At 35.6% G+C, this 27,669-nt stretch overlaps 1 protein-coding gene across 4 annotated transcripts in view; it reads right to left on the bottom strand.

The window, feature by feature from the left end:
• OTOGL (otogelin like) overlaps positions 1-27,669 on the bottom strand; it is a 172,440-nt gene that overhangs the window by 123,009 nt on the left and 21,762 nt on the right. For all 4 annotated transcript variants that reach the window (XM_089309054.1, XM_089309056.1, XM_089309055.1 and 1 more), the window contains 11 exons: positions 26,702-26,907; positions 21,716-21,843; positions 21,246-21,352; positions 16,384-16,490; positions 16,050-16,175; positions 14,228-14,336; positions 13,317-13,363; positions 12,652-12,797; positions 10,793-10,916; positions 8,942-9,119; positions 886-1,010 (listed from right to left, as the gene is read on the bottom strand). In XM_089309054.1, the coding sequence (XP_089165180.1) occupies positions 886-1,010; positions 8,942-9,119; positions 10,793-10,916; positions 12,652-12,797; positions 13,317-13,363; positions 14,228-14,336; positions 16,050-16,175; positions 16,384-16,490; positions 21,246-21,352; positions 21,716-21,843; positions 26,702-26,907 (1,403 nt within the window). The remainder of the gene's footprint in view (positions 1-885; positions 1,011-8,941; positions 9,120-10,792; positions 10,917-12,651; positions 12,798-13,316; positions 13,364-14,227; positions 14,337-16,049; positions 16,176-16,383; positions 16,491-21,245; positions 21,353-21,715; positions 21,844-26,701; positions 26,908-27,669) is intronic.

Genomic DNA, 27,669 nt, shown 5'->3' with positions numbered 1-27,669 from the left:
ACTGATTTCTTTTTTGCATTATATATGTACATAATTGGTAAGGAAATGCAATAATCATGAGAGTAAATATATGTTTGTATTTGGTTTACAAATGACTTAGACTGTAGCAGTATACTGTTGACATATACATTCTCAACCCCAAGGATCCTGAAAGAGTAAAGTAATATGCTAATGAGACCTTTACTATGTCCCTTAAAGATTTGTAGAACTCTATGGATATTAAATAAAAGGTGATTCAAGAAGATCTTTGTAAAAATTATCCTTCAAGGTCCTGATTGGTTACTGGCTGTTGTCTGTTTTTATTCCTTTCTTTGGGGATGTTTTTCATTTACTCATTTGAAATTTTTTAAAGTAACAATTCATGGCAAAGGTAAGGATAATATCCAGAATATATATCATAGAGATAGGACATGGGATGAAAAGAGGTGCAAAATGGCATATGACAAAAAGTTAACTACAAAACATATAGTTACACAATAATTTAGCTAATAACAAAAATAGTCAAAGATTATTGGTCTTACTCAACCTATTGCTAATTTTAAAAACTAAATACTCACTTAAACTAAGGTCAAATATTCTGGGGCTATAACAGCAGTATTAGAGTATTTCTAGAGATTTTTCCTTCAGCATTTGAAGAGTCTGATATCTCTAGAATGCTAGCACATATTTGAAAAGAAAGCATTTCTAAATACCTAAAGTAAATTTATGAATACAAAGTAGTGGTTTTTTAATAAACTGATCAAAGGCATAATAGCAAACAAAATATATTAGAAATAGCATTGAATTTATCATAAAGAAGAAAATCAGAATCATTACATAATTTTACAAAATTTTATTAACACATAGAACTTCTTCCCAAGTTCATATACAGAAAGATAGACTTACTGTTTTGTTGATTAATGTTACAGGGGTCTACCATAGGGACATGCACAGGTGCAAAACAGGTGGTGGAAACTCTCCATGCATTTGCATGAAGTTGTGGGGTTCCTTCTATCATGCCAAAAGGAGAGCTAGAAAGCAAAGACAATGCTCATCTTACTATCTCTCATTCACTTCATTTGTTCACTCTTCAAATATTAAAATAAGATGATAATATTTTTCTTGATGTTCAAAGAGATCTTCAAGCTTGAAATTTTCTACTAGTTTTCAAAAATACAATGGTACTAGCTTTATTTTACTGAGACTTAACAGTTTGCCAATTTGTAGACCTATATTATTGCATTTAAGTAAGGGAGGGTACTTCATATTATTCTTTACAAGCTAAATATCCCAAATAATGATAGTCTATATTTTGGGTTCAATCTTTCAATTTCCATTTTGAGGCTTAAAATACTGAGCTTCCCTCAGAAACAAGAAAACAAACAGACAAAAACAATTAAATACTGAAGTTCCATCAGAAGGTGCCCCCACACATATGGTTTTAAGGAAAATTGAGAGAAAATTGTAAAAAGGGACCCTTCATCCAGGTTTTCTCAGCTTCTTCTGGGGCTGGTTTAGCCAGCAAACCAAAATGGAAGAGAAGCAACTACCTTTCTGAAGTCAGACTCATAAACCACAATATTGTTTGGTGATCACTGTAATTTTTCCTCCAGCAGACATTAAGTTTTGTCATTCTGAGGAGGGCATGTGGTGTAGCAGGTTAGGCTGCTGCCTGGGATGCCTGCACTTCATATAAGAGTACTGGTTCAAGTCCCGGCCATTCAATGCTTCTTTTTTTTTTTTTTTTTTTTTTTTTTTTTTTTTTTTTTTTTTTTTTTGACAGGCAGAGTGGACAGTGAGAGAGAGAGAGACAGAGAGAGAAAGGTCTTCCTTTGCCATTGGTTCACCCTCCAATGGCCGCCGCGGCCGGCGCGCTGCGGCCTGCGCACCGCGCTGATCCGATGGCAGGAGCCAGGTACTTATCCTGGTCTCCCATGGGGTGCAGGGCCCAAGTACTTGGTCCATCCTCCACTGCCTTCCGGGGCCACAGCAGAGAGCTGGCCTGGAAGAGGGGCAACCGGGACAAAATCCGGCGCCCCAACCGGGACTAGAACCCGGTGTGCTGGCGCCGCTAGGCGAAGGATTAGCCTAGTGAGCCGCGGCGCCGGCTCAATGCTTCTGATATAGCTTCCTGCTAATGTGCCTGGGATGCAGTCTATGATGACCCAAGTGCTTAGGAGACCCAGATGGAGTTTCTGGCTCCAACTTTTCTCCTTTTCTCTCTCTCTCTCTCCCTCTCCCTCTTTCTCTGTCACTCTGCTTTTCAAATAAACAAATCTTTTTTTTTTTAAATATTTTATTTATTTATTATTCTGAGAGGTAGAGTTACATACAAAGAAAGGTAGAGACAGAGAGAAAGGTCTTCCATCCACTTGTTCACTCCCCATATGGCCACAGCTGCTGGAGCTGGGCTGATCTGAAGCCAGGAGCCTGGAGCTTTTATTGGGGTCTCCCATGCAGGTGCAGGGGCCCAAGGACTTGGGCCATCTTTCACTGTTTCCCAGGCCATTAAGCAGAGAGCTGGATTGAAAGAGGAGCAGCTGGGACATGAACTAGTGCCCATATAGGACGCTAGCACCACAGGCAGAGGCTTAGCCTACTATGCCACAGCGCCAATCCTGATAAACAAATCTTTTAGAAAGAGATGTATTAGTCTATCAGCCAACATTTATAAAGTGACAATCTTTGCTGGACAGTGTGCAAGACAATGTCAAAAACCTGATGGACTCAAGTAAGACTATGTCTCCTGTGGGAGACTTAATCCACAGTGCAAGCCCAGACTGTGTTAATTGCTACACCATGGCCAGGTGCTGGAGTAAGCTTTCTCTTAGCTCTCTAAAGTGCCCAAATATTTCAACTTCTTTGGTTACCATTTAGATCAGTCAGCTTCAACTGTACACAGTTTCTCAACTCCAGGACTGAGAAAAGAGAACAAACAGAACCTGCACAATCCATTTCACAAACCTTATCCTTCCCTCCCCCTTTTTCCTTCTATTCCTCAATATCAAACCATCTATGAACTGTAAATAATTATAACAAACACCTAATACAAAAATGTCATTTTGTTCAAATGAGAAAACTGAGACTCAAAGAAATTTCATGACTTGCAAAACCTCTTTCTTTTCATTCTTTTCCTTTCCTTTCCTTTCCCCCTTTCCAAAGAAGAATAAAATAGATCAGAGAGCTTAAGTATAGTCAACGTTCCCAGTAGGAATTGTCATAGAGCTTAACTCTCAATTCATTTAGTTCACTTAAAAGAATAAATATCCCCCAAAATAGAACAAAAATGTAGTTCTACTTATTTACTTGTATCTCATTTTATGAAATAACCTTTCAGCTTACTATGATTAATATAATAGAGCATACAAAATAAATTCTCAGGTAATTCATACTTTGCATTACAATATGTTGGCAAATTCACATTAGCCTTTGTGAAGTAAAGAATTTTTAATGATTTAAGTTGGAAAGCTAAGCAATGTTTGAAAGTTATCTCTGACTCTGAAATATTATCCTCCACTCTTATCACGACTGAGTGTTTATTCATGGAAGAGAGGGCTGCCTTAGGAAGTGGCAGACAGATCTGCCATCTGTGAAACATTGACTGCTAACCCACTAGGACACATAAGGAAGGGAAAAGAAGCTTCATGTGTTTCCTGAACATCTTAGTTTAGCTAAGTTTCTGTTTCTAAACGTGATATTAATCACATTGGAAATAAAGTAAATTCTATAAAATTTTTAAATTTTTAAATTTTAAATTTTAAATGCCAGTTCTCTTTGCCCATCTGAATTCTCCTCTTGATACCCCCACTAAAAATTCAGCTCAGTTAAATTTCACTGCCCATTCTATAGATGGTTCTACGCTAACTCTGAAGAATACAAGGACCAAAGCCATTAGCTTAATTCTCAAATCCCTTGCAGTTTTGTGTAGATATAAATAATGGATTTTCATAGATAACACAGAGTTAAAATTTTCTTTATATAAACTAGCTTTCCGAATCAACTGATTGCTGAGGTTGACCAATAAATGAGATTTAGCCAGAGTGGTTAACAGAAGGGAAGATTTGTAATCACAAGGAAGAGTATCTGCAGAGGAGAAAAAAGAAGCATTGTACTTGGAAAATCCATTTTCCATGAAATGCCCTCTTTGCCCTGCCCACAGCCATCTCTGAATTCCTGCTGTGCTTCTAGTCATGACTGCAAACCTTAACAATCAATTTTTTGACATTATCTCAGTATTTTTAAATGTACCATTGATTGATACCTTACATAGCAATACATTTTTTTTAATTTTGAAATTATAGTTGAAAACTAATGGTATACAACATGATATTTTGCTACATGTATCTATTGTCATGTGGTTACATCAAGCTAATGAATATATGCATTGTTTGACATTCTTATCATTTTCCTGGTTGTGAAAACATTTACTATGTACAGCAATTTTCAAGTGTACAACACATTAACTATACTCATCATGCCACACAATTAGATCTGACCTTGGTCATCTTGTGTAACTGAAATTTTGTACCACTCAGTCAACATCTCCAATCCATCTACTCCCACACCTAGTCCCTGGAAACCACCATTCTACCCTCTGCTTCTATGATTTTGACTTTTTTTTAGATTCTACAGATTTCTTTAAAGTCTTTATCCCCTTCTGATGTGCATTTCAATGTTTTTGTGAGTGAGGATTTATCATAGTGTTTAAATTTCATTTGCTTTACTTTCAGCATAATAGCTAGTGTTTCTTTTACCACTCTTATTCAATATAGTACTAGAAGTATTAGCAAGAGCAATTAGGGAACAGAAAGAAATAAACATTTCAAACTGGAAAAGAGTAAGTCAAAATATCAATGTTTGCAGATGACACGATGGTGTACATGGAAAAACCCAAGCACTCCACCAAAAAGTTGTTACAAGTGATCAACCAATTAATTCAGTGAAATTACAGGTAACAAAGTAAGCACACAGGGGCTCATGCTGTGGCATAGCGGGTAAGGTAACACTGGCAGCCCCTATGGGCACCAATTGTGTCCCAGCTGGTTCACTTCCTATCTGGGTCCCTTTTAATGGCCTGGGAAAACAACAAAAGGTAGTCCAAGAGGTTGGGCCCTGCCACTCTCATGGGACAGCTGGATGAAGCTCCCAGCTCCTGGTCTCAGCCTACCCCAGACCTGGCCATTGCAGCCATCTGGGGAGTGAAATAGAAGATGGAAGATCTCTCTCTGTGTCTCTCCCTATCTCTTTGTAATGCTGACTTTCAAGTAAATAAATCTTTTTTTTTTAAAGAAAACAAAACAAACATATAAAAATAGCTTTTTTATATGCCAATGATGAATTTACTGAAAGAGAAATCAAGAAAGGAATCCCATTCACGACAGCCACAAATAAAAAAATCAAATATTTAAGAATAAATTTAACCAAAGAAGTAAAAGATCTCCCTGGGGCCAGCGCTGTGGCGGAGCGGATAAAGCCGCCACCTGCAGTGCTGGCATCCCATATGGGCACCTGTTTGGGTCCCGACTGCTCCACTTCTGATCCAGCTCTCTGCTATGGCCTGGGAGAGCAGTGGAAGATGGCCCAGGTCCTTGGGCCCCTGCACTCATGTGGGAGACCTGGAGGAAGCTCCTGTCTCCTGGCTTTGGTTTGGCACAGCTCCAGCCACTGCAGCCATCTGGTGAATGAACCAGTGATGGAGGACCCCCCCTACCTCTCGTTCTCTCTCCATGAATTTCAAGTAAATAAACAAATCTTTAAAAAAATAAGATGTAAAATATCTCTACAACTAAAATTCATAAAACATTGATGAAAGAAATCAGCAAAAACATGGAAAATGGAAATATTCCTTGCTCATGGATTAGAAAAATTAATATAATTAAAATGTCTATACTATCTAAAGCAGTCTATAGATTCAAAACAACCCCTATGAAAATACCAACAACATTCTTTACAGAATCAGGAAACATAATGCTAAAATTCATATAGAATCAGAAAAGACCCAGAATAGTCAAAGTGATCCTGAGCAAAAAAAAAAAATTAATTAATTAAATAAAATAAAATAAACCTGGAGGCATCACAATATCATACTTTGAAGAATACTATAAAGCTATAATAATTAAAACAGCATGATACTGGCATAAAAACCAATACATAAAAACCAGTATAGATCAATGGGACAGAATGGAGCCCAGAAATCAACCCATGTGCATACAGCCAATTGATTGTTAACAAAAGGACTCAGCCCATACGTGGGAGTTAGAAAAATTTCTTCAACAAACAGTGCTGGTAAAACTAGATTGTATATGTTAAAGAATGAAATTAGATTCATACTTTTCACCTTATACAAAAATCTATACAAAATGGATCAAAGACCTAAATTTAAGACTTGAGATTATAAAGTTGCTATAGGGAAAACACTATAGAACATTGATATAGGTGACAACTTCTTGGAAAAGACCCCCAAAGCACAGGTAACAACAAAAAGAAAAATATATAGTATTACATCAAACTCAGAAGTTCTGCACAACAAAGGAAATGATCAATAGAATGAAGAGACATCCAAAAGAATGGAAAAAATATTCGAAAGCTACTTAATCAACAAAGGATTAATATCCAGAATATATTAGTAAGTTAAAAATATTAAAAAACAACTAATCCAGTTAATCAAGCCAAACCAAATACACACCAAAATCAAAATGAGCTATCACTTTATCTCTGTCAGAATGGTTATTATCTAAAAGACAGGGAGTAACATGCTGGCAAGTATGTGGAGAACACTTATACACTGATAGTAGGAATGTAAATTAGTGCAGCCACTGTGGAAAATAGTATTAAAGTATTGAGATTTCTGCAAAAAACTAGAAACACACTTGCTATATGATCTCACAATCCCATACTGGGTATATACCCAAAAGACATGAACACATAGTATCAAAGATATACTGCACTACCATGTTTATAGCAGTACTGTCCACAATAGCCAAAATATGGAATCAACCAAGGTATTCATCATTAGATCAACAAATAAAGAATATATATATCACATTTTCTTTATATATATACACACATTATGGAATATTATTCTTCTATAAAAGAGAATGAAATTCTACCATTTGCATCACAATGGATACAACTGGAGGTGTTATCAGGTTGAGTGAAATAGGCCAGACACAGAAAGACCACTACTGTGTGTTCTCCCTTACATGTGGGAGCTAAAATTAAAAAAAAAAAAAAAAATTGAAAAACAAAGAAATGCCTATGTGTATCAGCATTGCTGCAAATACAGTTTTTTCAAACTTTGCTTAAACCTTGTCAAATGAATTGTTAAGAATGATATGTTACTACACTTCAAAATTTACTGCATATAGGTTAAGTGGTCATCTTTCAATTTGACTATAATTTATCGACTATTGTTTATATTCCCACTAAACTTAACCTATCAAGTTCTTTATTTGGTGAACAATTAAGTCTTGACTGTAATGTAAATTAAAAATATTATTTCAAAAACTAAAAGAAATAATGAAAGAAAAAGAGAGAAGAGAGGGAGAGAGGAAAGAAGGAAGGGAAAATCATTACATTCTTAGAATTGTATCTATGAATTATATTGAATCTGTTAAAAAGTAAAAATAAATAAAAATAAATTTTTAAAAATAGCAAGTTCTCAAAATATTTACATTAAATTATATTCTGCATTTTTCCCATGTAGGTAAGAAGTGCTTTCTAACACATTGGGTACAAATGTATTTCTTAGTTTTCTTCCAATAAAATCTCAACTATAACAAAATCCAATTAACTTAGATACAAAAATATTGCTTAAGGGTGTCATTGATATCATATGATATTAATATTTTAAAGTATAATTTACAGCAACTAATGCAAAATAGTAGCAAAAAAAAAAGTTTTTAAAGCCACAAGTTGCGGCCGGCTCTGTGGGGTAGCAAGTAAAGCCGCCACCTACACTGCCAGCATCCCATATGGGCTCTGGTTGGAGTCCTGTCTGCTCCACTTCCAATCCAGCTCTCTGCTATGGTCTGGAAAAGCAATAGAATATGGCCCAATTCATTGGGTCCCTGCACCCATGTGAGAGACCGGGAAGGAAGCTCCTGGCTCTTGGCTTCAGATTGCCCAGCTCTAGCCATTGTAGGCATCTGAGGAGTGAACCACCAGATGAAAGAATCTCTCTCTCTCTCTCTGCCTATGTAACCCTGCCTTTCAAATAAATAAATAAATAAATAAATAAAAATAAAGCCAAGTTTTGGGGCCGGTGTTGAGACACAGCAGATTGAACCACTGTGTGCAATGTCAGCATCCCACATTGGCTCTGATTTGTGTCTCAGCTGTTCCACATCCAATCCCTGCTAATGTAACTGTGAGAGCAGCAGAGTGCTCAAGTACTTGGGTTCCTGTGACCCACATGGGAGACCTGGATGGAGTTATAGTCTCCTGGCTTTAGCATGGCCCCGTCCCTGCCATTTGGTCAATTGGGGAGTGAAGCAGCAAATGGAAGGTTGATCTCTCTCTCCTTCTTACTCTCCATCTCTCATTCTCTTTCTCTTTTGTCCTAACCCTGTCTTTCAAATAAGTAAATAAGCAGTTTTTAAAAAGCTGCAAGTTTTCAGAAGGAAAATACTATTCAGTTTATTTAGAGACAGAGAAAATAACAGGTAGCAGTTGACCCACATGCTGAGTCATACTACCTAAATTCAACACCTAGCTCTACGATATGGGAGTTAACTGACCTTCAATGAATTATCTGACATTTCAGGCCTTGGTTACTTTCCTTGCCTATAAAACAGATACTAATTAAGGGACTGCTACACAATTTAAGTATGATGACTGACCCCCTGAGGCTCTTGGAACAGTGACTGCTAAGCTATTTGTAGTTAAGTAAACATTTTTAATTAATTTATATCCTCTAAATTATTTCATTAAATTTAGTTAGCTATACAGAAATCATACTTACAGAAAATCATCCCTTATGTTCCCATTAAAAGTGCCACACAGACCCAATGTTCTCCTTTTCCATGCACTAGTGAGCTGAATATAAATTCTTTCCCCATCTATAGCAAACAGAATCTTTAAACCAAATGTGGTTTTTAGAAGAATAAATAAGGATGACAGAGTTTGAATTTCAACAATTCCTGTAGGAAAAGAACGTACATAAATCAGCTTTGCAGTTCATAGGCAGTGACCTGAAACATTAGCATACCACACCAGGACTCTTTCTCCAAGACACTGGGATGTCTGGGAAAGCAGGTTCATAGTCCACAGCTCCAGGCCCAAATTTTGCCACTGCATGGCTGTTCTATTTTTTCCCATTCCTTTTGTCTCCCTCTTTCCTGGGTATTCAGGAGCCAATTTTATTAAGTTGTCAAGTCAAACTCTCAATTGGCAAGCACCTCATAAAGAAGGGGACAGTCCCTGACCATTTAAAATCTATTTTTCTTGTACATGGGAGAGTTTGTGTGTAACTATATGTATAAATTTTAGCCAAAACTATCATAATTCAAAAGGAATTAACATTTTTCTCAAAAACTCTCCATTTCCTTGAGAGTGTCAGCAAAATGGAGAACCACAGCACTGGATGAATATCATTCATAAGACACTTGTAGATACAAGAAATTTGTGTTCAAAACTGAGTTAACCGGAACTGGAGCTATGATGAAAGGGGCTAAGCTCCCTCTTTCAATGCCCACATCTCATAGCGAAACACAGGTATGCAGACAAAGACTCAAGTGCTTTGGTTCCTGTCACCCTTGTGGGAGACCTAGATGGGACTCCTGGCTCTTGGAACTTGTGATGTGAACCAGTGGAAAAAGACTTCTCTCTTTCTTACTCTCTCATTTTCTCCCTCCCCTTCTGTCTCCCTCCTTCCCTACCTCTCTGATACTTTGCCTTTCAAATAGTTTTTAATTGAATTAACATTTTTTCCACCATAAGAGTTGCTCTTTATTTGCTCCTGTTTCCTTAGCCCAATCTCTGCCATGAATATGGTCACCAAAGCCAGAAATCTGAGAATAACCCTTGATAATTCCTTTCCCTTAATAGCCCATTCTTAATCAACCCCAACCCAATCTATCATCAAGGTCAGGCCGCCTTTTTTCTAGTTACTTTTCCAATCTGTTTTCCTCCTTCCAGGTTCACTATCACAGTTCAGATCAGCTCCTCTTCCTTCCTTGCATGCCCTACTTTATAACATCTGAATTACTGTCCATGTTTCTTGTCTAGTACCTCTCAAAGTCACATCTACACTGTTAGAGTAATCTACAAAAAAAAGTCACATTCTTAAAATTCATCATTTATTTAGTTGAGCTATATGAGATTGTCATCTTTATATACAAACTGGTCAAATAATGACAATTTCATATTCAATTTCATATCAAGTTCACTTTCCTTAGCATGATATTTGTTTAGCATAGGCAAGTCATCTGTAATAAAAATCAGAGCACTTCTGAAAGAAAGTGTTATTAACAACTCTGCTGGAATGCAGGCATAAACAGGCCTGTCGCAGGAGATTACTAGGTCTGATGTCCCATTTATTAGGCTTCCCCTGTCTCATCCCCACCAACTTCCCTAGCTCATCCCTAGATATTCTCCACTTACGCACTTCATGCTATAGCAATGTCAAACTAGGTATAGTACCCTAGAGATAGTGTACAGTTCTACACCTCCCTGACCTGCCTGGAACACTGAGCCTATCTCCTTCACTCTAGATATTGTTCGGTTTCAAATGTTCAATGACACATCACCTGCTTCATATTTGCTGCTGTTGTTGCTAATGTAAAGAAAGTGCATCATTAGCGTTGCTTCTTACCATTCAGATTGAAGCCTTGGTTAGGACTGGTGAGGATTTGTCCTCCCCTACTGAGAGTCACTTGCTTGTTAAAATCATCCTCCAGAATTAGAGTTATAGACTGAAGGCAGATCAAGCCAAGATTCTGCATAAAAATCAAATTGTCAGTGAAAGGAATGAGAGATAGAGACATGGAATCAGATACAAAAGATGGGGGAGGAGAGAAAGGAATGAAGAAAGGAGAAAGAAAGTGCATGTAAGTATGGATTTCTTGTTTACAGAAGATTTGAGCATAGGTTATGTAATACAATACCTGCTACATACTGTTTTATGTAACCCATTTCTAATAAAACATATCTCCCTATAGTTTGTATGCTATTTCATACACAGATTTCACATACAGCATTAAATAATTAGGTTCTAGTAATTGCTTTTTCTGAGGCACATAGTTAAAATAGCTCTCCAAATTAATCTAAAAAAATTCAATAAAGAGAAGAACCAAGAGAATTAGGAATCTACATAAAAGGCTAATTTATATTATGATATATTATAAAACAAACTGGAAAGTAAACAGAGTACTTCAGAATTTTTACTGTAAATAATTAGTTTATATCAAAGTAAAACTTAAAGATTATGGCAGGAGTTTGAGTGCCTAATTTAGGTAGACACAGATAAATGAATGATCTATGTTTAATTATTCACAAATCATTGATGTTTATTATTTTGAGACAAAATTCAAAGTTAAAACTTCAACATGTTAAGAAATTGATCACATCTGTATAATATAATACCTATTTATTATTGTCAGAAGTTATCTTTCTGGATATGGCATTGTGGTACAATGGGTTAAGTCACCACCTACAACACTAGCATCCCATATGGACATGGGTTCAAGTCTCTACTGCTTCACTTCCTATCCAGCTCCATGGTAATGCAAACAGGAAATCAGTGGATGATAGCCTAAGTGCATGGGCCCCTGTTCCCCATGTGGGAGACCCTGATGGAGTTTCAGGCTCCTGGCCTTGGCCTGGCCTATCCCTGGTCATTGTGGCCATTTGGGGGAGTGGATTAGCAAATGGAAGATCTGTGTGTGTGTGTGTGTGTGTTTATCTGTCTATAACTCTGCCTTTTAAATAAGTAGATAAATTAATATTTTTGAAAAAAGTCATATTTTTAAAATATCTGGTTTTGAAGTAAACAAAAACTTAGATTAGTTCAAATGTACAATCATGGATGAAACCTTCAAAAACTATAAATAGAAATACCATTTCTAAATAAATAAAATACAATTAAATATATAGTACTTTATTCAGTCTAAGACATATATGTTTTCATATTTTAATTTCTCTGAAAGCAAGATGCAGCATGTAAGCAAAAATACATAGAAAAAATGGCCAACACCGGGCTCAATAGGCTAATCCTCCGCCTGTGGCGCCAGCACATGGGGTTCTAGTCCCAGTCAGGGCGCCAGATTCTGTCCCGGTTGCCCCTCTTCCAGGCCAGCTCTCTGCTGTGGCCCAGCAGTGCAGTGGAGGATGGCCCAAGTGCTTGGGCCCTGCACCCCATGGGAGACCAGGAGAAGCACCTGGCTCCTGGCTTCGGATCAGCGCAATGCGCCAGCCGCAGCGAGCAGGCCACAGCAGCCATTGGAGGGTGAAGCAACGGCAAAGGAAGACCTTTCTCTCTCTCTCTCTCTCACTGTCCACTCTGCCTGTCAAAAAAAAAATACATAGAAAAAATGATTTATCTTAATTATCAATGTTGGTTTAGTTGTGAGGAAACTAATTACATCAATTCATGATACAACTCTTAATTTGGATATGAAGTTTAAGTTTGAAAAGGTGAATATTGCTCTGGTCATTCTGAGATGTTGTCCTTACCTGCTCACAGGGAGCTTTCTGTAACGTGATCGTGAATTTATCTTTTCCAGTTCCTTTCACAAGGATGTACTGGCACATGCCAATAAAAGAATAATGTCGACCATCAAAAGTTGTAAAGTGAGAATCACCCACAACAGAGCATTGAACTATCAAAAAAAAAAAAAAAAAAAAGAAGAAGAAGAAGAGGAGGAGAAATAAGTGAAGGAGGAGGTGGAGAAGTAGAGGAGAGGAGAAGAAGAAAAAGAGATGGATATGGAGAAGGATAAGGTAGAGGAATAAAGTATATTAATTCTTAAAAGGCAGGAGGTCAATTCTAGTAAATAACCCAAAGAACAACAGAAAGAATATCTAAAACATTTAAAATTTATTTTCTTGACAAACTTATGATACTTAATTATATTAGTCAATTTGATTTAAAATTTATAAAATAACTCTTTCACATACTATTTGAGTTTTATAATATTTATGCTATTTTAATACATTTTAACAACAGTTGCCTGCTCAAAGCTATCATTTATTCAATTTTTCATTTATCTGCCAAATACCTACACTTATAGGTATTTCACCCCATGATATCTGTGAAATATCTTTAAAAATCAATGCTATGTTCCTCCCCAATTTAAAGGACACAGAAATATTTTCTTCAAAATCATTTAAAGGATTACCTGGACAATCATGTTCAGTGCAGTTCCAAACTCCACCAACACATACACTAAATGAAATCATAGAAATATTAAATTCACTAGCCTAGAGAAACTGTATTAATGTTTGTATCAGTGTATTGATTGACATGCCAAATATATCATATTTACAGGTTCAGAAAAATTTGACTTTAAAATATCACTACAAAAGTCTGATTGAAATACAAATTTGAGTTGCTGACTGGCACCCTATTATTATCTACTACACGCCACACTTAAAAACCACTAAAGATAATGAGGATCATCAGACATTAAAAGAGAGATGTCCTCTATATAGACAAATGCTACCTTCTACCTTGACAGACATAAGAGCTTTACAGAACACAAACAGAATCCCTTTTAAGGCAGGAACTGAAATCATCAGCTAAGAATATGGTTAGTTATCTGATTGCATTTTACAAAACATATTGAGACAAAAGGGAAAAGAGTTTAATGATATTTGGACCTCTGTTTCTGTTTAGGACTGTTGTGGAGGTGTTGCATATTTGCCGACATACTTAATTTAGAAGGGAATTCTAAATATTTCTATACATGGTTAAAAAATACTAATATGGAGAGTCACTTTTTAAAGTACTCAATATAGAAGGCTGGAAATACAAGTACTAAGACTAAAAGCAAAGTAATGATTATGAATAATAAGAAAATACAACAGATTCATCATTGGTTATAAGATTTTATGGAACTACCATGAGAAGCAATAAGAATTACAAAGTCAAAGTAGCTATCCCTCCACAGATATCAAATAAAGTACAAACCTTGTCTCATAATTTTTAAAAGAAAATAAATAGGAAATATATTCCTAAAAACATCTGCCATGGTAAAGTTGCTAACCAACCATAAGCAAAGAAATAATTAACTATACAGCGATCACATACCATTCAGTACATTCTTGTTCAATTTTTGAACCAACTGAATAAGCTAATCCATGAAAAGTACACGGACAATTTTCCAAGGAGATGCAAGTTCCATTTTCCATTATGAGGCCTATTTAAGAAAAATGTGTAATAATTTCTCAATAGAAATAATAAAGATTGTATCCTTTGAAATATAAAAATTCACTCAATTTTTGTTAAATACTTGCTTTTGCTAAGCACTAGAAATTTAAATTCCTTTACTTTTAAGAAAATTGCTGACAGCACAGTCAACAGCTATGTGATATCGGTCTACTTCAGTAGTTTTAAACATTTTTATCCCACGACTTTCCATCAAAAACTCAAGGTTCACCCTACAGAATAAGGAAAAGTCAACTGAGAGAAAGAATATTGTTGGTTTTATATCTGTTCACTCCAAAATGACAGAGATTTATGCTATCAACACACAGGCAACAGTGCTGCAGGGCACTCAACAGGCCAAAACGATAGGATTGTGTTCATTACTTCTTTCTGACAAGTGAAGGAAGTTTAACCAGAACCTAAATCAACCTTGTCACTCAACACACTGGTTCATTCAGCTGACCTTCTTTTATAGAAAGACATTGTAGAAAAAAGCATTGATTTATATTGTGGTGCATGGATTCATAGTCTGTGGGGAGCAACTGGGACTAGACTGTTACTGGAATTAAGACTTATTCTATGCATCTGCTCTCCCACAATATGGCGCTGGGAGAGGAGCAAACAGCTTCTACCCAGCTGCCTCTCACCAACTTGACAAGCTGCAGGAGCTGCTCCTGATTGGAGGAGAGCAGCGTGCTCAGCGTGTGGGTAGCAGAGCACGGATTGGTGGAGAGGACTACATAGGAGGAGAGAGACGGCATGGTGGTGTGGGTTGGTTGGAGAGTGCGTTGGAGAGTTTGCGGGGAAGTTCGTTGCTTCGTTCTTTCTCATTTCTCTCTACTCATTCTTGCTTTGGGAGTTCGCTGTTTACTTATTCTTACTTTACTATAGAAAGGACTTGTAAAAAAAGGGAACAACAAGCATCCGGTCCGGTGCGGCTCCTCCGCGTGCGGAGGAGCAACAAATGGTGCCGTGACTCGGATATGAAGCCTAGGCAGGGTTTTGTGCCGTTCCTCCACGAAGAGGGGGAGCGACATAATGGTGCCGTGACTCGGATATGAAGCCTAGGCAGGGTTTTGTGTCGTTCCTCCACGAAGAGGGGGAGCGACATAATGGTGCCGTGACTCGGATATGAAGCCTAGGCAGGGTTTTGTGTCGTTCCTCCACGAAGAGGGGGAGCGACAATAGTCTAGTGCAAACTTTTTATCTTGTTATTGACTGTTAACAAAGCATTCAAGACTAGTACAGTTTTGCTACAATGACACAGAACAATACACTGAGATCAAAAGATTTGGTTCCAAATAAGCCAAATAAGCTTCATTCATATTAACTATATGACTCATTAAGTATGTGTCTTAACATCTCTGGAATTCTATTCTTTTTAATCTGTAAAAATCAAAGTGTTTAAGTAAGTTCGCAGTATTCTTTATAAATGTAATCAGTGTAGCAGAGTCGTTTCTAATTTTAAATCTCCCTTAATTCCATAATATGCTATTTTCATTGCAATCTTGTACTAGAAAATGTGAATTTTTTTTCAAATTTGCTTTCATCCTTTTACAAAAAAGAAATATGCAAATAATTAAATATAAGGAATCAAAGAATTGCCTTTGATAACTCCAGAACTATAGCAAAACCAAGACACAATCCTCAGATCACTGAGTGCTAGTATCCATCAGTTCAGCCATGCTTTTTATAAACCACTTACCATCTGGGCAGTAACATCCGTCGAGACAATGGAGATTGCTCCCAAGACATTGTTTATCAAATGTGCAGGTGGGTGGGCAACAACTGATACAATCCCGATGGACAAAACTATCATCACATTTATCAACTGAAACGGGAAAATCGGAGCTATAAGTCAATTGTATTCATCTGTCTTTCAAAAAGTTAGTGTTACTAAAAGTATGCAAGTGTACAAATATAATCATATCAGTAAAAATATTCTTGCAAATCATTACTTTAAGTACTGGGGTAACTGTTGAGTTCCAAGACAAGGTTAAAATCAATGCAAACAGAACTTGCAAAAAAACAAAACATACTGCATGCTGGAAAGTCATCTCTCCAGTCCTGAATAGGATAGCCAGCATGTGAACAGGCTCTGGCATATTCAGTGGCTGCCCGACAATAGGTTTCATCATCATCAGTTCTGGAAAGTGAGAAGATGGAGCCAGAATCACATAGCAAAGACTGACACAAACTCTGCCTTTGAGCTTCTGATTCCTAAGAATGCTGACTGTATGGTGAATATTCCAGTATTAAGTTAATTCAGAATATATGTCTCTCATGATATATAATAGTAGGGAAAACAATGCAAAAAAGTACATAAACATGGGAACCAAGCCTATCAGACCTAGATAAACTGTCTTCATCAATATCTCTCAATAATTTTGTCATGGGTCTTTTGAGTTAAGAGACAGCTATACTGAAAAATACTTCTAAATTATGAAATACTTCCCCAGATCCTTTCATGTACTTTTTGCTTATATTCATAGTATCTCAGACCTTTTAGAAAACAATCCATTCCATGAAAACAGAAAAAATTATATTCCAACAAAAACATCAAATATGAGAACTGATTCCGTGATAGCACACTCTTCTTGCCCACATGTCGGACTAAAACCAATGTCAAAACTCTGTAGCACTCGGAATTATTTTGATGATTCCTCAACAGTGCTTATAATAAGATTTCAAAACATTTTTGAATGACAGAATAAATAGCATTTAAGATTTAGAACAAGATTTTGAAACTTTTCAAGCTTCACTAAAGCCAGTTAGTTTTTTAACATTGCCAAGAGTAAATAAATAATCTCTAATTATTTTTCTTATAATCACCTGAGAAGCTCCTACAAACAATAGTTGCTTATGTGAATGCCAATTCCAAAAGCAGATTACCTAGTCATTGATAAAATAAACAGGATTATAATAAGGCAATGGACTTGTTTTTTGATCCAATCCAAGCTCAAAATTGAATTGTGAAATATCCTACAGGAGAACACCCTAAGAATGTTGTGTTTTGCAAGCCTTACCATTGCAAAAGCAATTTATTGTAAAAGCTGCCATCTCTATTAGAAAAGCTACCATACCAAATTGCATTTATCCTCTGCCTCTGTAACTGGAGTCGTGCAGTTTATCTAGATCAATTAACTGATCATAAGAAGGAAAAAAGGACTGAGAATACTCATACAAACTTCAGAATTCAGAGAACTTTCTAAACCTTTGAAGAACAGTCTCTGGAAAACAGTGTAGAACAAAAATTGTTGGATTATTGGAAAGACATTAAGCTTATGATTCACCTTAAAACATGTACATGCTTTCCTATAATTCATGGTGGTTTTGAAGGTTAACAAAGTGACTATTGGTTTTCCAAATCAATATTAAAATACTTTATAGTAAATGTTTATTTTGCTATAGGCACATTAACTCATGGCACCATGAAAAAAATGCAGTAGAATTCGGCAAGAAAGTAATAAGTATCCTAATTTACTAAACAGGAGTTTGATTTCTTTATTTTGGATGATAACTTTAAAAAGGGAATTGAGCATTAAAAAGTAGTATTTTCTTAATCTATGCTTTGGTAAAATTAAAATTACTTCCCTGATGATAAATTTGACATTCCTTGATGCAGAGATAGGAGGGCATAATATCAAAGACTGGCATTGCATCCCTCTTCAATTCCAACTCAAAAGTTCTCTTCACTGTGGAGCCTTTGTAGGCTGTCACTGATAAAGCTAGTAGTTTCCTCCTCCCAGTCCATAGCAATTTGCATTTAGAGGATTGTGTCTCTGCTGGAGACCTGATTCTCTGCCCAATTAGAACATGAATTACTAGAACAGAGGCCATGCCTAAGTTGATTCCGTTTCTCCAAGGTACACCACAATGCTCAGCTCAGAACCGATGCTCAAAATGCGTGTACTGAATTGAATTCAATAAACTATTATAATCCCAGTAGGAAATTATTTTTTTCAGCCAATTCATATTTTCCTTCTTATGATAGGATCCCTGTGATGTCATTCCCTAATACAGTAAATTAAGGCAATCATTCATTTCCTATAGAATGGAAGAAAGAAGATAGGTCTATTCCTGAGTGAAATACCAAAGAAAAAGATTAACTCTGGCAGCTTCTCACTTGAGCAATAATATGTCTTTTCTTGTATGAAATGCCTGCTTTGACCACAAACCTAGCATAGCTACCCTCAACATATCTCTTAAGATATTACCTTATTTCTGTCCTGCTCTTTTTTTTATTTGCCCTGGAGAAAGCATCAAAATTCCAAATGCCAAAGCCTAAATATATTGTATTTCAAAAGACAAAAATGCTGGTTTGCTGCAGTTAACGCCTCCACCTGCAATGCTGCCATCCCATATGGGCACCAGTTTTTGTCCCAGTTGCTCCACTTCCCACCCAGCTCCCTGCTAATGTGCCTGGGAAAGCCACAGAAGTTGGCTCAAATCCTTGGGCCCCTGCAACCTCGTAAGAGATCCTAAAGAAGCTCCTGGCTGCTGGTTTCAACTTGGCCCAGCCTTAGTTGTTTCTGACATTTGGAGATTAAACCAGTGGAAGGAAGATTCTCTCATTCTCTCTCTCTCTCTCTCTCTCTCTTTCTCTCTCTCTCTCTTTCTCTCTTTCTCCCCGTCTCTCTGTAACTCTGTTATTCAAATAAATAAAATAAATCTTTTAAAAATGTTAACTCCTAAATGATTAAACTTAAAATGAAGTGGGTGGGGCAGAACTGCTTTTCTCCCTTCTTTTCAGTATTAGAACTCTTTTAAGATTTTGTTGGGCACTATTTCACTTCTGAAGCGGCTTCCTTCTAATGTGGTTGGGAGGCATCAGATGATAGCTCAAGTACTTAATGTTGAGAAACCCAGAGGGAGTTCCTGGTTTCAGCCTGTATGTATGGGCATTTGGAGAGTGAATCAGCAGATGGAAGATCTATGTCTCTCCCTGTCACTCTGCCTTTCAAGTAAATAATAAGTAATTTTTAATGTAAAAAAAAAAAAAGATTTTGCTGGGCATATAATTGGCCACCAAAAGACAACATTTCTGACCTCAATTGCATCTCACTGTGACCATGTTACTAAGGTCTGGCCAAAGGGTTAAAAATGGGAGGTTTGTGAACTTTCCACTTCAGATGATACTAACCTCTACTTCCTGTCTCCCTTTCTAAGAGCTAAAATGTGGGCATGGTGGTAGTGACCCAGTTTTTGCCAGGAAATTGAGACTAATGCTCCAGGCCAAGAGGGTTATGTAGCAGCAATGCCGCTGAGTCACAGAAAAACTAAGGGAGGATCCAGATCACTTATCAATCCAAGATCACTTGTTAATTTGGATTTTTCTATGACAGAAATATAAACATTAAGTTTAATTTGAGCCATTGTTACCTTGGCTGTTGAAGCAGCCAAAAAATATCCTAAGCTAGTAAATGAAGACTGACTTTCATGAGCCTACCAAATGATATTTCATTTCCCTGCTTGAAAAATGGAGAGCATAGATGCTAATGATAACACAGTTGAAAACACTCCTGGAGAATACTCCAAGAATAAATCACTATGGAATAAGAACAAATTTTTAAATTTCATACATATGTCAAAATAAGAACCATGGCCTACCTACAGGTCTCAAAACAGAAACAAAGAACAAATAGATGTAACAGGTATCTTTTTCAAATAGATAAAATAAGGAAAGAATTTTTAAAAATATATAGTAAGATGACTACCCAATATTTTAAGGTTGGGAATCTATCAAATTTAGAGACAATACATACAAATCAAGGTATAACTGCATTCTACCCAAAATTAATAGATGTCACAAGTAAACTTAATACTTGGAAAATATTATATTGATTACTCTTGTAATAATCTAAATTTAACTACAGAGAAATAGTTCTTAGATAACATAATCTTATACTATCACAACTTTTCCTCTTTGTTATCATCTTTGGTAAACCTGAGCCTTTTAACAAGTCACCCAAGATGTCATTTAGGTAGTTTTAGTCAACCAAAAACAAGTCTGATACTACCAAAAGAGTTCCATGTATCATTAACTTCTTGTAATATATAAAATATGTAAAAAATACTAAGTTCCTTGAGGTAATCTTAAACATTCAAGGTGGTTTGCCGCATACGGTTAGTAATTGTTTAAAAAAAATAAACAGACCACAAATCAACAACAGGTAATCTACAATTAGTTCTACAGTGATGAACAGAGTATGATAGTTTCATTGAACATAGTGACTGAAAAAACACCTATTCTGGTTGTCTTTTGCCTGGAATAAAATAAGAGAATCTGTGACCTTGGATAGGAAAATTACCATGTTCACTTTTAGTAATCTCCAATTGAAACTTAATATTTCCTGCTTTCAATTACACACATTACCAAAAACACATCACAACATTGTTGGCACTATTGACTGTCACCAACATGTATCAAAGCTCTTTTTTTTTTTCACAGTTTATTTCCCATTAAAATTTTTGGAGCTATCACAAAATATTTCTTACATTTTTCACTATGTCAAATTGTAGTAATTGTTATATTTGAAGAGTATATAAATCACCAATTTATCAAAAATTCATTTTTTTTACTATTTTATAGTTTGACTTGTAACCCTATTGCTTAATTTTATGCATTTCACACATTATTTTGAAAAAAAGAGCTACAGAGCGCTTCCAAAAGGGGTCAATGACACAAAAATATTTAAGAACTGATGTATTCTGTTCACGGTGCTTAAGTAAAACATTTAGACTGTAAATCGTTTATAATTTATAGATACTAATAGCTGATAGCTAAATTTTGTACCCTGTTATATTTTGGAAACTATAAAATGGTTATGTTACAGAAGTGGCTTTCACTGTCCTTTTGCCTTAAAAAATTTGTTTTGCAAATACTCATCATTTCACTTACTTGCAAAGATCATTAACACAGCTGGCAATATATAAGTATGGATCAATATATTCATGGCAGCTCAGAAAAGGGAATTGCAACAGTATCTGGCACTTGAAGAAGATTGCCTATTTGAAAAAAAAAATATAGATACCTGTACTCCAGAACATGCCATAATGATATATGTATTATCTCTCTCTCTCTCTCTGTACTATTTGTAAAGCTCTCTTCTTACCAGGTAAGAGAAGGTAATTCATACTAACAAATTTTGACCACCAATTTTCTAACTACATATTTTCATGTTAAGTACCAATGATGAAACTCATTACATTCACTATTTTTTAAATAATGTTAGAGTTATTCCCTACTGCAATTGTATTTCCTGGATTTAATACTTTTAGATATATTTGCCCTAAAAATGCTTAATGCTAAAGATATAAATAATGCATGTATTATATCTAACAGATCCAAATCTTTCACATCAAATTTACCTCAAATGCTGGCATTCCACTAGAGCATGGATTTGGAAAATCTGATGGTGTGGGTATACATTTAGTGTCATCTGGCGTTTGCACTGACCAACTATTCGCAAACGTAGCAATGTCTTCTGTATAGTCCTCTATTTCACACAAACACAACACAAATAAAAGAAGTATAACTTATTTTCTGGAAATACAAACAGTTTTTCAATATAAATTTCTTGGTTTAAATGTTAAACTCAATAACATTGTAATATTAGACAATGTGATATTAGACAATAACATTATTTTAGCATAATAAATTGAACAAAGTGGAAGTACCAAATAAAAGCCAGTACTATCGCAGAAAAAAGAAAACTATATTGAAACCACATGCGAAGGGCTGAAAGTGAGCTGGTACAACACACAGTACAACAGCAAAGTGTTAAATAGTCAACACTCAGTTTGTGCTATGGAGAGGATGAAAAGATGTACAAAACTAACAGACACATTAATTCTGAATAGTCTCACTTATTTGAAAGTATGGAAATTTTCAGACAGCTCTCATGATATTTGGCATTAGTCAGAATCCTACTAAAATTCTATTTCTATTTTTTGAGTGTCTGCAATAATTACAAAGACATTTCAGAAGACATGTATATAGATAATGAAAGACTGGAAAAGACATCTAAAGAAGAGAAAGCTAAATTAATCCATTTCATCTAAACATGAACAGTATTTCTAAACACGTTCAGGAAAAAGCCCATTGCTGAAAATCCTGAAATAATGCCAGAATTATTTGCAGGTAAGATTTAGCAACTCTGACATTTGGACGTGAGCACTCCAGACTCTAAGTTCCAAATCAGGTTTAAACTGTCTTATTACCTGATGTGCATACAAGCTCAGGGCCTGATAAGGACACTGATCCTGACCCATATTAAGACAAAGGTTGCATCTCAAATTTCAAGAACTTGGCAGAACCACGCAAGGATCCATCTAGGACAGGTGGACTTCAGAATTCAGCTCCAGATTCTCTACCACTCAGATTCCCACGGTCATAGGGCTGCCACTGATGGTAATCTGCTACTCCACTAGCATCAAAAATCTCATGCCTAATGTCCCATCATTCTGTCAGATCATCTTCAGGACAAGAATGTAATGTCTGTGTGCTACTACCCAAAGTTGAATAGATTGTGGACATTGATTTGCTTTGCTCTTTAAGTGCAAAACCCCAAACTTCACCATAGCCTGGAAGACTTCACATGACCTGGAACCTGCATTCCCCCACTCGCCACCTCTCTCCACCCCACTACAATATACATGACATGAAGTGAGAGAGCTTGTCTTCACTGTTCTATTGCAGTGCCTTTGTTTTGTTATCTGGCATACAGAAGGCACTCAAAATACATTTGCTAAATAGTGAGCAAATAAATATGGGAGAATTTACAATACAGTCATGTATCTCTTAATGAATTGATAAATTCTGAGAGATGTTCACTCATGAATATCACATAGTGAACTTAGATAAACTAAGATAGCCTGAACTAAGATTATACCACATCACTAAGTGGTATAAACTTATAGGGCCACCTTCATATATATGATGCACAATTAACTAAAAGTTCATCATGTAGTTTATGGCTCCATTTATTAAGTAGATTATTAGAATTCTAAAGCTTTAAAATTTCTCTGGTCAACTTCATTATCTATGACATTGATAAATATATTACTCACAGAACAAAGCATGGGTCTGGTCTAAAATAGTTACATAAAAATGGGAAAATTGATGTCTTTTTAAAGTAAATGTGTAGTCACATTTCTTTTCAAAGCATCATTTGTAAAAATCTTAATAATCTAAAATACTTCCTCGAGGCCTATTTATTTCAATATTTATGTATAAATTTTAATGCAACTAAATAACCTGAGCAATCCTTTAGAGTTAATTTTCATTTCAGATTTGGCAACATATATTTAGCTATTTTTACTATGTTGAATTAATATGAAAGTCATAGAAATTATTTATTGCGAGACTTCAAATCCATATCTATTTGTGGCCTGGGACCCTGCTGAACTAAACTTAAAATATTCTGTATAAAATATGTTCTAAGTGTAATTTTTTGTCTATATTGGGACATGTTTAGGAGTGAAAGAGAAGCACTGTCAACTATTAGGCTGGGAAAAATGAAAGTAAATCAGGACTTCCTTGTTGGTTCACAGTGAGAGGCAGACTTGAATTACGGGAACAGAATTTCAAATAAACAGCAAATTAAAATCTTCCCATGCACATAGAAATTCCAAATAGTCTCATTTCTTTATGAAGTAATCTATGAAGGACTAGTAGGAATACAGAAAGGCAATTTTAATCACTGTTTAAAAACTATGCATGCAGTACCATTCAATCAAACAGTTAACTTTCTAAAGATTTAGCTAATCAGCAAAGTTCCAGTTGAGTTTCAAGAAAACAAGTATCTTAAATAAAGCTAACAGTAGTACAGCTCATCTGAACATAACCTGCATTAATACGGTATCAAAGGAAATGCAAAAGGATTTCAAAAACTTCACAGAAATTAAGATAGCTTTATTTTGGTTCAAGAAATAAAATTCATGCAATTTTTTCAAAATACTCATTTTCCATTAACTTTTTGGAAACACCTTGTAGAAGAGCAGTTTCTTGTCATGTGGCTACAAACTGTTTAAGTTCAGTTTTTTAAATTACTTTGCTTAACACAAATACACAAAATAAAGTTGTGAAGAAGTTGAAATCTCCCTGTAGGCTCCTCCTATGAACTTTCAAGGGTTCCTCTTGATTTCTGCCAATTTAGTCAAAATTTGGTTTAGTTGTTTTCTCCAGTCTTCCCCCACTTCTAATCCACTAACTGGGCTGCCCCAGATATCTCACTGTAAACAATTACTTTTTATTCCAGGTTATCAAAGTCAGCCTGGCCATTAACTCCTGTTTGGAGCCTCCTTGCTTCTCACAAAAGCAGATACTCTTTTCTACCTTAACATCTATACCATGTTCCCTGGATGTCCCAGAGGAAGTTGCCCAAGGCAATACCTTCCAACTCCAAGAACTGAAGATGAATATTATTATTTTTCTATGGAATTCTGGCACAGAGGAAAAATAAATCAACAATTGCCATCTGACTGGTTCTTCCTGACTCCCAAAACCTATTTCCTAACTCAGTCTCAAGATTCCAAATTTGTGAACCCTCTCATTTCAAATACCCAGTTGTATTCAAAATCTTATTTCATGATGATCCCAACATGCTAAGTCTGTACTTTGCCTACTGTCTTTTGAGCACTTTGACTTATTAGATATTCATGGGCTAGGAAGTCTCTGGGTCATTATTATTATCTCCATTTTATATATGAGGAAATTGCTTTCTTGGAGCCCTGCTTTCTACCTCTAGCTACCAGTAAACTAACCCTGATGGTGCACTCTTTATTCATCATGGGAAAAAATATTTGCATGCTAATAAGTCTTCTCAAACCTATGTAAGGACATTTGTAAATGTTTTTATTTAATTTCCACTGTGAGCTTAATGAAGAATACTTGGAGATAATTACAAATTAAATAATTTATATTAATAACTGTGTATCAGGTGCTACAACAAAAATTTTACATGGATTATCTTTGTAATTCTATAAAATACAAGGGAACTTCAAAAACTTCTTGGAAATATGATATTAAAAGATAAGTTTATTTTGGTTTAAAAAATTTTGAAGTATGTGCATTTTTTCATAATATGCATTTTCAAGACCCCTTTTATACTATTTTTGCATCATTAAACTTCTTAAATTTAATATGAAGCATTGCAGAAGTTGAACCTCACACTCTGACTTCAGAGCCCACACTCTAAGTAGACATTTTATCATCCCTTAAACATAATATGTGGGCAACTTGTCTCTGTTAATTTGATAATACAAACAAAAAATATCATATAGAATTTTGTAGTTTCCAAGCAATTGTCTATGCCCCAACATAAGCACCAGATTGGGAGCCAGTTGGATCTGTAACACAACCCTGACAGTATCACTTACAAACTGCAACATTTAACCCATTACCTTGCATTCCCATTATAAAAATGAGAAAACATTACGCACTTTACAGAATATTCAGAGGATTGGGAATAACATAGCTATATGTTCATATTATCTATAATCATAAATAGTATAAAAATATATTGTTTTTTACTGACTACTCTGTGAGTTCAGAATTATTCATATTCCTGTTTCACAGCTGAAGAAACTGAGCATCGGAAACATTAGATGATCAAATCACAAAACTTGTATGAGTTGGAACAAGCTTCAAAGCCAGGTCTGCTGGTGGTGAGAACAGTATTCGTTATTGTACCTCTATGTATGGACCTAAACCATGACCAGGGCTTGTTATTCTCTTATTCTGTTGTCACCACACACTAGGAACTGAAATGAAACAAAAGCTTTTTCTAACAATTCGCTGGGTTTTGTTTCTTGACTTGCTTAAAAAATGATAGGTAGGTATTTAAAACCTAGTCACTGAACTTATTTTGATCCTGTTCACACCTCATTATCGTTGAAAACTATTATTTGTCAGTTATTTAATTTCTTTCTATTGAGATTTGGATGGACAATAGCTCTCGTCTTAAAGTGCACATGTATCACTCAAATACATTTGAATCACTAGAATATAAACCCCAAGAAGGAAGGTGTTTCTTTGTTCATGGGTGTATCCCACGCTCCTACAAACAGTAGATAATTCAGAGGTATCCCAAGCTCTCGACACAAAGTAAATGTTCAATGAATATTTCTCATGTGAGTAAGTGTAGCTTGGCAATTTTATACTTGCTCATCAGTTTCAAAATAATATAAAAAAAGTTTTTTCGTTCAATCTTCACTTAAAATAACTAAAGCAGGCAAATGAAAAAATGAAGTTTTCCCAAACCTTTGGAAAAGTCCTGAGTACTAAGAGATCGATCAGTGAAGGAAAAAGACCAGAGACAGCACCCACACATTTCTACTGTCCCACTTACTTACCTTGTAGGATTATGAAATCATCAGATTGAATGTCATTGTAGTTCCCACACAGGCCACATGGTTTCCCCTTATGCTCCCCAGACAACTTGAGGTAAATTCCAGATATCCCATCCCAAGCCAATGAAAAGCCAAAGGTTGTTTTCACTAAAATGTAGTCAGCTAGTTTCTCAATGACAACTTGTCCAAATGTCTGAGGCAATGTTAAACTTAAAAAAAAAAGAACAAAAGTAATTGACAAATTATGATGAAGGATCAATTAAACATGATTTTATTCTGGAAGTGGATGAGACAATTAAAAGAGAATTGTTATTTGAAATTATAGAATAACCTATGCAGTGAGATGGACAGAGAGAATGTTCACTTAATATTTTCTCTATAGGAAATCTTGAGAACCTCAATAATGAAACCAAAATACAATAAAAATGATAGCTTCCCCTTGCTGATTTTAAACATATAGTTGGATGCTTTTTGGTCAACAAAAACACATATTTGCTAAGTGTCAATAATTTTGAAAAATGCATAACTTATTTAGAAAACTGAGGGCTTACATGTATAGATTTTATCTCTAGAAAATTAAAGATAATGTAAAAATGCTGCTCCACAACTCTGAGATAAGGGCAAAACAATGATCAAAATGTGCAAATATGTTGCACATGTTCTGATTTTGCTTAATATTATTTTTAATGCCGTTATAATGAAGTAGTTTCTATCCCCAATATGTCACTTTGTCGTTAGTCATTGTTTTCTAAAAGGAAAAAATGTCTAGAGATGATTAATTATGGCTTATATTTTTAATGTTACAAAGTGCATTAAAAGGGATACAATACATTTCATCATACAGTATTGCAATGAAGTAACAGCTGTAAATTCTTTTTTTTTAAGATTTATTTATTTATTTGAAATGCAGAGTAGGCAGAGAGAGAGACAGAGAGCCTTTCCATCCACTGGTTCGCTCCCCAAACGGCCAC

This window comes from Oryctolagus cuniculus, chromosome 11, assembly GCF_051225735.1.
Source record: "Oryctolagus cuniculus isolate XC-2025 breed Fujian yellow rabbit chromosome 11, ASM5122573v1, whole genome shotgun sequence".
Classification (NCBI taxonomy): Eukaryota; Metazoa; Chordata; class Mammalia; order Lagomorpha; family Leporidae; genus Oryctolagus; species Oryctolagus cuniculus.
The sequence above is the reverse complement of the archived record's forward strand: the minus strand, read 5'-3'. Positions and strand labels throughout refer to the sequence as shown.